The sequence below is a fragment of the Chenopodium quinoa genome, unplaced genomic scaffold, assembly GCF_001683475.1.
Source record: "Chenopodium quinoa cultivar QQ74 unplaced genomic scaffold, ASM168347v1, whole genome shotgun sequence".
In the NCBI taxonomy this organism is placed as follows: domain Eukaryota; kingdom Viridiplantae; phylum Streptophyta; class Magnoliopsida; order Caryophyllales; family Amaranthaceae; genus Chenopodium; species Chenopodium quinoa.
Genome location: NW_018742204.1, coordinates 20,878,667 through 20,892,351, shown reverse-complemented (window position 1 = coordinate 20,892,351; position 13,685 = coordinate 20,878,667). Strand labels below are relative to the sequence as shown.

The following is a 13,685-nucleotide window of genomic DNA, read 5'->3' as shown; positions in this document are numbered from 1 at the left end:
CTTACCTAGGTCCCCCTAGGTAATTAACTTCCCCCATTTTGTGGGAAGTGGAAATTCATGGGAATTTCTACTTCCCGTGAATTTGTCAACCAAACAACTTCAAAGAATTTCAATTCCTAGGATTTCCAACTTCCCGTGTTTTTATTTGTCAACCAAACAACCCCTTAATGTTTGTGGAAATATGGATCCGAGCCCGTTTACACTTGGTTTTTCGCATTGCCGGGTTTTTTGCCCTTTTCACATTTTCTTAATAGAATGTGTGCCTATTTTCTTAAACAACTGCTTCTACACATCAATCTTGGTTACAACCCCCACTTATTATGTAGTTTTTGTCTCAATCTTTCTTCCTTGAACTTTCTTCAAATTTTTCAACCTAATTTTAAATAATGTAATCACAAGTTAAATACAAAGAGCTAGGTGGTGAGTTGAATTACTATCATAACTAATTAAGGACTTGTTCTCTTCAACTTATTTCAGATACTTATTACTTATTCCTTAATAAATTCAAATCAGATAAGAATGACTCAGATCTGACCAGATCAAAACTTTTGATTATCATTTACTTATTGCTAAATATCGTTAATTGCATATTAAATTTTTTTTTATAAAAATTACATATTTAAAAAGTTCATAATGAGACAAATCTAACAAGATCCATTTTGATGATAATTTTTCTTTATAGGTGAGTATTAAAATGCGGTCAAAATTTAGTCAAATTGTTAAATCAGATCAGACCAGATCAGAAAAATTCAGATCAGACCTTAAAAAATTCAGACCATATCTACTTGTTTCAGGTGAAGAGAACAAGTCCTAAATTATTCCGCGTTGTATAGGTTTATATATATGGATCGAGGAGAGAAGTCAATACCTAATAACAAAAATAATACTGATTAAAACATGAATACTACGAAGTATGAGTATACTACTTGGTCTATTACGGAGTAATATTCGTAATATTTTATATTCCGTAATTCCGTATAACGTACAACGGTTTTTCATGATGACATATGTCTTGACTTTTGGGTATAACATGAGTTAGGGACTCAGGGAAGGTGTGTATGTAAACCAGCAGCAGGATGGAGACACACTAGTGGGAAAGGTTTGAGGCAGGAACAAACAGTCAAACATACATAGGAATTTGTTTTTAATTGAATATTGTGGGTGGCCTTTTTTCTTTTTGTTTTGGGAATCATACTTGCATTGATGGTTCTAAAAAACTTGGGCATTAAAAAAAAAAAAAAAAAAAAGTTAAAGCATGGAAAATTCCTAAAATAAACCTAGAAGTATTAAAATATTTCCATCATGGAAGTGTTAATTACAGTACTTGGTACGGAGTAATTAATAAAAATTTAAATATATCCATGTTAATGCATAACATAAACGGCGTAAAATTTGTACAAGAAAATAATGTTGAAGATTATTTAAAGTTATTATTATTAGTACTTGGAATTTTCTAAATTTATACTACTTATAACACCAAGAATTGTAAAGAAAATTAAATGATACGGGTTGGAAACTTGTGAACTTGGTATAAAATATTTTAAAATATAGAATTAGGGTCTGTTCTCTTCCGGTGAAATTCAGTTCAGTTCAGTTCAGTTTAATTCAGTTTAGTTCAGTTCAGTTCAGCTCAACTCAGTTCAGTTCAGTTCAGTTCAGTTCAGTTCAGTTCAGTTCAGTTCAGTTCAGCTCAGCTCTTAATTTACGTCTAATGATATTGCTAATGATATAAAGCCAAATTTCATTCTTTTAAACTCTTATTACAACGACGACGACGACAACAACAACAACAACAACAACAACAACAACAACAACAACAACAACAACAACAACAACAATAATAATAATAATAATAATAATAATATTAACAATAATAATAATAATAATAATAATCAATAAGTAATAAATAATAATAATAATAATAATCATCAATAAATAATAATAATAATAATAATAATAATAATCATCAATAAATAATAATAATAATAATAATAATCAATAAATAATAATCATCAATAATTATTAATAATAATAATAATAATAATAATATTATGTACATTTGTATATACACATATGTATAGTAATAAATAATCAAAGACCACTAATACGTAGTTAAAAATCACTAATTAATAAGTTCAGTTCAGTTGAATTCAGTCGATCGAAACAGGCCCTTACAGTTATATGTGAAAATTATAAAGTAAAATCTAATTCAATAACACACGATTTTGTCATACACTTGAAAATTACTACTAAACAAAAATTACAATCGAGTTTAGTTTTAGAATATATTTTTAAATTTTATACGAAGTACATACTTAGTCTTTGAGGCTACATAAAAGAAATAAAAACAGAGGGTCCATTAAGCATTAATATTTGTTGGTAGGCTAGGCATGCATAATTGGTAATTTGGACCTATTTGGTGATGTCAATAATGAGAATCCAGGGGTTTCAGCAGTACTGTTGTTTTCAATTGCCGACGTCAAAATTGGGAACTTGATAAGCAACTAGACATCCACTTAATTGCTGTGTATACAATAACAACCATTATAGCCCTCATATATAGGAATACAAACTGGATCTTTTTTATTGCTTATCAACTAACACTACTATTATTCCATGTTATATTTCATCCAATTTCTCTCCTTAGTTTTCAAAACATCCTCTTTAGTCTTTAAGTTGTTTCCATTATCTTTTGTTCATTTCTTTGTCACTTGTATAAGTAAAGTTTGAAAATTACTAGACACACGTACATAACATATATAACATCGTACATCAGTCATTTATTTGATTTTTAACATTATTAGGTTATAGAGACAAAAGTCACTAACAAACTATGGTGGTAATCAAGTACTCCGTATTAACTTAATTTAAAAAGTGACATATTATTACGAGACATGACCCAGTCCCATTGTAAAATGGGGCCGGGGCTATGGGTGCCGAATAATTGTGGATATTAGCTGGAGACGAGACGTAAACAACCTTCTGTTTACGAGTGTAGAGGAGCAGTGGCCGGTGATTGTCAAAGGCAAAGCCTAAACAAATAGAGATGGCTAAAGAAAGCAAAAGAAGTAGCATTCTTGTTTGGGGTACGCAATCTTAAATGCAAACTTGTCAGATTGTTGGATATCCTAACATTATTTCAGTGTCAATTATTTTTTGTTTTCCTTTGACTGGATAATAAATACAGTATATATATTCCAAAAGAGTGTTGTTATCCAAGAAGAAAGCTAATTCTCTCAGCAAGCAAACAAGGGAAGCTCACATGAAAGTGCCAATATAACCATATCATTATATCAATCTGATCTGCTTCTTGTATGCCCTCTGTTTTCTTCTGGTAATGCCCAATTAATACTGCATACCTTGTTTCAAAAGAGAATGCATGAAAAAAGGTACAGTAAATAAAGTAAAAGAAATATACCTTTTTTTATTTTTTGGAAAGAGAAATATACTTTGTACAATAGTAAAAATAAAATGGAAAATATAAAACTTAATCTAAAATTTAGGTGTAAAATGTAAATATTGTTAGGCCAAGTGTACAACTTAGATACAAAGTTCTCCGTATTAGTATTAATAAAACTAGCATAGTGCCCGTGCGATGCACGATTTTATAAATCAAATTATTAAACCCGTAGGAAAAATAAAAATAAAAACAAAGGTAATTCATTTACTATTAAAGGACTTGTACTAATGGTCAATAAAAAAAAAATTAAAGGAACGTTATTTGAATAGTATGTTATGTTATTTGAATTTCTTTTAATTTTTTATAATGTTATTTTATTAATTGAAAAATAATTGAATAATACTCCACATAGTTCTATAAGAAGTGGACTAATTTATTTATATCTCCCATTGAGAAAAAACTAAAATTTTCTTATCATACCATCCGCATCAGTAGCTACAATCAATCTAATATATACATGTTTTATTTACTCGTCGCACTCTTTAGATCTATAGACACAATAATAACCTTATATTTGACCTACCAGAATTTATATATTCCTAAGTTAAGCACTGTGCCAAAAACTATATATTATATAATAGTCATATATATAACCAACAACTGATTAAATATAGTATACGACACAAATACTTCGTATATAGGTATGGATACTGATAATTTTATATAAATAAAGTATACAGAGTATATATTACTAAGATTTATCCCTACCTTAATTATAAAAAGGTTAACAAAACTCTTATAATAGTGCATGGACATTTATATATCTAAAAATGTTCTTTTTACATATATTTTCCCCCATTATGGACATTTATATATCTAAAAATGTTCTTTTTACATATATTTTCCCCCATTATGGACATTTATATATCTAAAAATGTTCTTTTTACATATATTTTCCCCCATTTAATTTTAAATGCCTTAAAATTGTCTATTGAATTCACTAAATTGATTTAAAAGGTTATGTTTATTTCAATATTTAAAGCCATTTACTATTTTCATTTCCTTTTGTTTTAATTTTTCTATTTAGAATTTATTAGACTATTAGGTTTTAAGATCGAAGTCAATATCTTTTTACCATACAATCACTAAATCAAAGTCGCTCAACTAAAGTTTTGGACATTGCATAGCTACACAACATCCAACACATTTAATGATTACATGCAAATAATTTTAATAAAACTACGCATTCGATATAAGTTATTAAACAATTTAACTATATAAACATTATGATAGGTTTATATCTTTCATATTAACAAAAATTTACAAATGTTATTATTATATTTTGAAAAAAAAATTAGACTTTGGAGTTTTGTATAAGATAGATAAAGGATAAGTCAATTCCCGTCATATATGCATTGAGTTTTGGGTGTTCTACCCCGTTCACCCTTTGGGCTAATCCAGATTTGAGGATCAGTTCTAGGTTATTAGGTTCCACCCCCCTTCCGATTGTTGTTGCAAGGGAGCACATACATTTTGATAGGTTTATATATTTCATATTAACAAAAATTTACAAATGTTATTATTATATTTTGAAAAAAAAAATTAGACTTTGGAGTTTTATATAAGATAGATAAAGGATAAGTTAATTCCCGTCATATATGCATTGAGTTTTGGGTGTTCTATCTGGTTCACCCTTTGGGCTAATCCAGATTTGAGGATCAAATTAGTTATTAGGTTTTACTCCCCTTCCGATTGTTGTTGCAGGGGAGCACATAGGTCCTCCCTACCAAGTGTAGTTTCAATCACCAGTACTACACCAACAACCAATTGGTGTAGTGGTGATTGGGACTACACTTGGTATGGAGGACACGTGTTATAAAATATTATATTATAAACATATACTTTTTTATATTATAAAAAATATTATATTATATACACATACTATTATATTTAAAAGTATTATTATGTATAAAACAACATAAATTATTGTACATGATTGTTGTATATCTAGTATTGTACATGAGTAATGCACGATTTTTAAATCAAAATGTTAGTTTTTTTTTAAAAAAAATTCATAAGTAATAGCATTGTTAATACGAATATTACAATTTAAAACATGAGTAATAGTTATAATACATTTTATATCTATCCCTTTGTTCTTGTTTAGATTGGTTACTGGTTCAGTTTTTTTTTTTTTTTTTTTTTTTTTTTTTTTTTTAATGCAAGAAAAACAAAAGGTCATTGTAAAAGACATTGTTTAAAAAATGAAAGGCCGGTTAAAATTAAATTTATGTTCAAGATTATGTATTTTTTTCCAAGACAACATTTCGGCTCAGCATTCAGTATTTGTCAAGGAGTACAACAAACGATAAAAGTAATTTTTACACTATTTTGTATCTTTATCAAAAACTTTTGTATTCATCCGATTACTTGAATTGAATTTAGGATAACTTGTAGACTATTTTGGTTAATTTTATCAATAAAGCATAAATAACTTTCATTCATTACAGGGTAGCTTTTATAATAGGTGCACAATATTTTATTGTACATCTGATTTTTTTTTAAATGTTTGTATTGATTTCATAATTGACGTCAAACTAAATATTATCGATTTTATTTAATTTTCATAAAAAAAAAACAATATTAGCCTTTCAAAATACGAAATATTTGTTTCCTTAATTATGTCACTTTAATCACATTGCTTCAAATTAGTTATTATTCTTTAACTTAACTATAAATAAAGATTGGAAAGATTTTATGGATTATTTGTAGTATTGGAAAGTATATATATTTATTATAAAAAATTAAATCAATATTTATGTTAGGAAATCATGAAAATCTTATGCATGTATAGAAACTTGCTTTTATTGTTTGAAGTTTAACAAAAATAACTCTGCTTGAATATGTAAACAGTAATTATATAGATACATTTTATAAATAAGATAAGCCAATGAGAGAGTGACATTTGTCATCCTCACATTGAGGCGCTTGTCTTTTAGTATAATATATTGATGTATTAGTATTAATAAAATGTATACCAAAAATAAAATAAAGTAAAATCTAAAACACCGAATACGAAAACCTAAAATTATAACGCCTTAGGCACAACAATACTAAGATACCCATCCAAATTTACACAATTTACTACTACTTCAAAATTCATTCTTCTCAACATAAATCTAAAGTTGGAGATCTTAAAACATTTTAAGACCAATTAATTAGGTTATACATTGCAGTATAGTAGATGTTAGTCTGTTAGAGCCACTTAGCCAACATTAACTTGCAATCAACCAGATTTCAGCAAAGCTCTATTTTCAATTTGCCACTGAATTTAAACTTCACGAAGAAAACTTGCTACCGTGAAGCTCTGATACACAGTGAATCTGCCCATGGGCAGGAGACTAGGAGGGGGGCGGGGGAAGGTAAGCGTCAAAACAAGCGCTAGCGGTGGGATTCGAACTTGGGACTTTCAAGTCACCAAGTGCAGCTCCCACCATCAGACCAACCTTGTTTAGTAGTGAACTACTGTATTTTTCAAAGGTATAGTAATAAAACTGCACCGTATCTTTCGAAAATATTGCGTAAAAAAGAAATTGCAACAACCATGAAGTAACAGTAGCAGCTAAGCAACCAGCAGAGAATGGACAATTGATAGAACTTGATTCATGAATTTACTAATTCCCCCCTTTACATACTTAACAGGGGGAATGGATTTGTCTAAAGTTTCTAACCAGAAGTAGTTGAATTACAACATAGTACAACATATTTTATAGCCCTTTTTTATCATTATAAAAGCAGCAGATTTATCAAAAAGACCCCAACTGCCTCTTAAGTCTTTAATTATAGGCATAATACATTGCAAATAAGTAACCCCACCTACAATTATATCTGATTCTCTTGCAACATCTAAGTGATGCTCTGTACAATCTAGCTTCTCCCTTTGCTTCTCATATCATGAGCTCCTTCCAATGTCTTTACCAGCAAACTCGGGTCCTCCAAACGAAGCAGCCGCGGCTGCCACATCAAGGCCGTTCCCCATTGATGTGATTAGTGCTGACAGACCCCCGTTTGGGCTTCCCCCGGCAGCCATTCCCAATCCGAGGAAGTCCAGGGTAGGTTGTTTTGGCCCAAACATTGAAGAACTTCCGATCATTAGTTCCTTCAATCCAGACCCTTCATCACAAGGTAAGCCCAACCCAAGGCCGGATTGGACGGGGCTAGTCTCAGGCTCAACTTGTCGAGAAGTCCATTGAAGACTATCTGAGGGTCCAGCAGATGAAGTCGATGAGACAAGCCCAAGTCCACGAAGCAAAGACCCGCCATTTGCTCCCATTTGAGCAGCCTTCTGAAGCAGTGCTGTAGCTGACATTGCTGGCTGTGGAAGCGGAGCATACTGCCTTCGTTCTTGACCAGCAGGCCCAAAAATCGATGACCCGTGATTTGTAGCCAGGCAAAGTGAAATGGGTTCTGCTGGTGCAGATTGGGGAAGTTCTGATGGAGGGCACTCGGGTTGAGTCATGGTTTGAATGAAGTCTGAGAAAGCCGGATTTGCATGAGATTGTAAGCTAGCTGGTTGAGCTGAGGAAGAAGCAAACAAGGTAGCAAATACACTGCTACTAGTATTGGCACCACTACTAGAACTGCAACTACTGCTACTGCTTCCACTACCATTTAACCCAGCTGTGACCATAGACACCGGAGGGAGTACATTTTCCGAGACCGGAGTATGACTTTCGGGCAACCCTTGAACTGTAAAACAAGATGAAAAAGTGTTTCTTCACTAAACAGCAATGGCCTTTTTATCTATCTGCACTAAAAATGAACTTTAAATAAAAGTAAAAGAGTCAAATTCAATCATAGTCTCCTTTCTCATCTCCCCCTTTCTTTCCAACTCTTCCACTCTTAACACTTTTGAATCAATTGGATCTGCCCCTTTAATGAAAGTTTAAAGATATTAAAATCATTTAATCTCCTACCCAACTGCACTCTGTTTTCATCTTTTAACTAAAATATGTAGCTTTAATACAATCTTTAAGTAAGCATTAATATATAAGCATCCAATCTAAAACCCAAATAAAAACAAAAAAAAAAGGAAAAAAATAAGATCAACAACAGACAAAATAAACTAAATCCAAAGAAAAATCATCAAAGATTAAGAACAAACAAAATTAGAGAAAGACAACCAAACTCATCATCCAATTCAACAAAAAAATAAATAAAGAGCATATCAGAGAACCACGCACACAAACACAAATATTAATATGACACCACCTAGTTTTCCTACTTAAGAAATGGTCAATATACCTGAACTCTGAATAGGCAAAACGGATGACACCATAGTAGTAGCTGGAGTCACAGAAATTGGAGTTGACTGCGTCGGTGCAGGTGGTGGTGGCGGTGTTGATTGCCGAGGAGCAGGCAATGGCGACGGAGGAGGCATCTGTTGTGCCACTGATGGCTGCGGCGGTGCTGCTGCTGGTGGCGGCGAAGCGATTACAGCTGAAGCTTTTGACTCAATCTCCATCTTAGTGCTATTGTTATTAGCATTATTCTTACCATTAGGATGATTTCTTGCACTTTCCTCAGCTAAAGCATCACAAAATGCTCTGTGTGTAATAAAACTATCCCTCCTGTCAATTCATCAACAAAAACAAACAAAGAAATAAATCCCACAAAATTAATTACCAATAAAAATCTCTTACAACCAAAAAAAAAATCTTTAGAAATTTAAAAAAAAATAAAACAAAAATCCAACCTTGAAAAAAGAGTGCCACAATCACACTTATATTCCCTAGTACCACAAATCTTGATATGAGCTTTCCAATCAGATTGAACAGCATATTTTTTAGAACATTTCTCACATTTCCATTTTTTTTTCACCATGTTTTCTACAAAAATGTTTCTTAATCCCAGTCAAATCTCCCAAAGCTCTAGAAGGATCATGATGAACACAACTAATTTCAGGGCAAACATAAACCCTTTTCTTCACTTCTTTACTCGATCTCTGCCTCAACTTCCACGGCAAATTATGCCCTCTTCTATGAAGCTGAAGATTCTGATCTCTCTGAAAACCCTTGTTACATATTTCACACACGAATCTGTTCGTCGCCATTAAAGTTTTCGGCGACAACGCTATCACCTCAGCATCCGGATCTACTCATTCAAAATTATCAACCAACAAATCAATAATCATTCCATTCAAACAACACAAACAAAAATGACTAACGGAAGTTGTGAAATCAAAGGATTACCGGGCATTCCAGGCTGATTACGCTTCTTTTTAGTTGGGGGTTTTAAGGGTTCTGTTTGATCACCGCTTGAAGAAACACTAGCTTCACCAGAAGCTCCTGTGTTATTTGACATGGTTTTAGCCGATGAATCATCCAAATCTGCCGGCATCACCAAATTATTTTTGGGGAAGAACAGGATATTTTTTAGGGTTTTTTTTTAAGAGAGAGAAAAAAACAAAAACAAAAAACACACTCAAAATTTTTTTTTCCCCTTTTCTCTCTCTTCAACAGCTACCAGTCAATTTGCTTTTATCACTTCAATTTTTATTTTCTTTCCCAAAAAAAAAAAAAAAAAAAATAAAAATCTTTCTCCCAACTACCAGCTGGTCCCTGCACTGATGATTCTCTGACTAGAAGAACATGACACTGGGTGATAAAATTAGCCAACGCTACTACTATTTAGAGTAATTACTCTTAATAAATTACTTCAAAAATTCATAAAAGGGTGTAATAATTTCTGGGTTTTCTTCTTTTTGTTGTTGAACCCAGAAATTTCGCCGGAAAATGAATAGATTTCCGGCGAAGAAGAAGCAGGATTTGATGGGAAATTTTTGGGTTTTTTTTAAAGAAAAAAAAAAGGGGGAATTTCTAAAATTGTAAGATATAGAGGTTGAAGTAGCAATTGATTTGGGAATATTTAGGGAAAGATTCAAAGAAGAAGTGGACAATTTTAGAGGGTTAAAAGGGGATTTTTGAAAAGACAGCGAGCTTGAGAAATGGAGGAGAGAGAAAATAAAAAAGAGAGAAATTCTGCAAAATTGTCAACAAGTATGAGTTGCTAATTGCTATGCATTTCTTGGTCTTCTACAAGGAAAAAACAAGGAAAGAGAGAGAAAATAGATTTTTAATTTTTTGGAAAGGAAATAAAAAAACAGGAAAAAGAAAATGAAAATGAATGAAGGGGGTAAAATGAAAAAAATTGTGTGTGTAAGTACGGGCACGTGGGTAGAGGTGAAAAATGGAGTATTTTATTTTGTGTTATTTTATTGAGTTTTGATTTACTCGAATTTTCTCACGGTGTCGTGTCAACCCGTTGGGTAACTCGTCGGCAACATGGCTTTGTGTTTGGCCCTATCGGTGTTTCGTGGCACCGATTTGTCGTAGTATGTTGGTTCATTACAGAGGTGGCCAACGGGTCGTTTAGATGAGGTTGGATGGGTTTATGTTCGGGTTAAATTTATTGTGTTGTGTCAATTTTTTACACTAGGTAATTTTGGGTGGGTCGAGTTACTCTTCTATTATATTGTTAATAATAATATGCTTATTTTGATAAAATAAACGGTATTAAAAACACTGATTGTAGGGTTAATTGGGTCCATTTAGGTCAAGTTGGATTGGTTCTGATTAAGTTAAATCGAGTCAAGTGATTTCAAGTATTTGGATATTTCAAATTGAATAATTAAATATGAGTCATTTTGCTAAGTTTGGTACGGAGTAAATCTCTTTTAAAAACGAAAATGTCAACATATATTAATGAATCAATCATAAGCCAATTATATAATACGGAGTACATAGAACATCTCTATCACTACTTAAAGGGTGAGGTTGTGATGTCTATGTAAATTTCCTACAGTAAAAACACATTTGTAGATCGCTAATGAAAGGTTGTGTTTGCATTTTTATAAGATAAAAACACCTGTGTATACATGCAAATTAAATATATGCTACTCCGTATTTCATATATATTAATTAGATTATTTGGTTAAAATTTTAGATTTGATACCTAAGATTTGACAATGAATCTCATCAAAACCACATATTTAAGCATTTAAAAAATTACTTTTTTTTTTGGTGAAAGCACGTCATATTTCAATTTAGGAAAACTTCGGCTGAAGAATTTTGGATAACATTATTATTTTAAGAAGTATTTTGCCCTTGGCCCTGTTTGGGAGAAAGCTGAAAGCTGAAACTAATTGAGTTAGCCGATTTTGACTAGCTGATTTTATTAACTGATTTGACTAACTTATTGTATTAACTGATTATATAAAAGTTTTTGGTAAATAGCTGATAGTTTAAAGGTGATTGAGTATGTGAAATGACCAATAAGCTAATTTTGGAGTAGGTAGTTTAGATAGGATTTTAAATTAAATGAGGTTATAAGTGTCATTTCACAATAATTAATGAATAAGCTAATTGAAAAAGCTCCTAAAATAAGCTTTTTCAAAAAGAGCTTATTTAGTGGAATAAGCTCTTTCAATAAGCTTACTACCAAACACTTGTATTAGCTTGTTTGACTAGTCAATCAGCTAAAGTTAGTCAAATAAGTTAATATACCCCCAATAACCTTACTACCAAACAGGGCCCTTGTTTTTAGTTTAGAAAGGCACAAGCACGAATGACGAGAATCTATCTCAAGATCCTCTAAAATTATGAGGGAAACTCTAACCATCTGAATTATCTCTCACTCTTATCTTGTCCTTTGAATTTAGGTTTTTTTTTCTTTCCTATGATCTTCAAATTATATTCATTTTACTACCAATTAAGGATGTTTCCCACATTCAAAAGCTCTTCATTTGGCGACTTACCTAATATAAAAGACAAGAGTTGTTTATCATACTCCATAATAGTAATTTCTACTTTTGAAACTTACTTATAAAACGTTAACTTTCCATCTATAAAACACACAGACTATACTTTTACCTTATAAATCATATTTCCTAAAAGCAAGTATAAAGAATTAAAGAGGGTTACAACTCTCAAGTATGTCCTAACATGTCGATTATGTCAAGTTACTCTATTCATTTTTGCGTATTGATGCGACTAATATATTGTTATCGCATAATAATTAAGCTTTGTACAGGGTTATCCTTTTTTCCAGTAGGGTTAAAACACACTAGCTAGGTTAGTTATTTTACTCATAATGATTCTTTTTACGCTTACTAATCTCACCATTTACTTAATTTTATTTTTTATTTTTAACGAAGTAAAACTATAAAAAGTTTGATAATTGTTTACTGTTCATAGAGGCGATTACAACGTGATTTCACATAGCTATTGTGATCAAAGAGAAGTATGTAAATAATGAATAAAGTTAAAATTGATAATTAAAAAAAAAAAAAAAAGTTGAAAACAATTAAAATAAAGGTGTTATATGTTAATTTTGAGTTAAGGTTGGGAAGAATGAAATCAGGTATTTAATAGGATTGCCATATACCCAAAATAAATTGAAATTCGCTTGTATACTGGTATCAACATCTATAATAGATTGTGGAAAAAAAAAAATTGTTTATACTTAACGCTCATTATTACACATTAAGGCCCCGTTTGGTTTAATGTAAAACATTTTCAATGGAAAATTAGTTTTCATGAAAAACATATTTTTAAGGAAAAACATATTTGCAAGTTAGTTTTCCTTTGTTTGGTTGCATACAAAAAAAATTCCAAGAAAAATAAAAAATAAAGAGTGGAAATGTAAGGATGAATGAGAGGGAAGTAAAAAAAGAGGTAAAGAGGAGAGAGGAAAATATGGCTTCCCTTGTTTTGGGAAGGAAAATGTTTTCTATTATTAAGGATGGAATTTTCCACCCTTGGAAAAATTATTTTGCACCCTTAACAAACCAAACAAAGGAAAATGGGAAAAAAAAAATTCATTTTCTATGAAACCCTTTTACATCAAACCAAACAGAGCGTAAATAAATAACTAAACTCTTTTACTTGTATTAAAAGTCGGTGAGAGTTCATTGATAAATAATCAAAGCCCTATCGTTGTGAACCTATAGAGTATCAAAGCATACACATATCTGTAATTTTACCAACAAGACTTGCCTCAAGTGGTAAGCAATTTGATGTCGTTTAAGGGAGATCTCGGGTTCGAGCCTCACCGTATGCAGAAACTCTTGTTGGGAGACTCACCCGAGTCGGATCCGGATGTAGTCGAAGCTAAGCTTTGGTGAAACGGGTGAGCAACCTTTATAAAAAATAGATGTGTCTTAAAACTACTCTGTATATCTTTATTTTTATAAACGTGATATTAATAAAATATACAATGAGACGAA

At 31.4% G+C, this 13,685-nt stretch overlaps 1 protein-coding gene across 1 annotated transcript; it reads right to left on the bottom strand.

Annotated features, from left to right (window-relative positions):
* Positions 1–7,005: 7,005 nt before the first annotated feature.
* Positions 7,006–10,568, bottom strand: LOC110722782 (protein indeterminate-domain 2-like). The gene is given in 5 exon segments (XM_021902079.1): positions 7,006–8,149; positions 8,705–9,030; positions 9,156–9,274; positions 9,276–9,553; positions 9,652–10,568. Coding segments are annotated over 5 exon segments (1,668 nt in total). The 5' UTR covers positions 9,800–10,568; the 3' UTR covers positions 7,006–7,352.
* Positions 10,569–13,685: the final 3,117 nt, after the last annotated feature.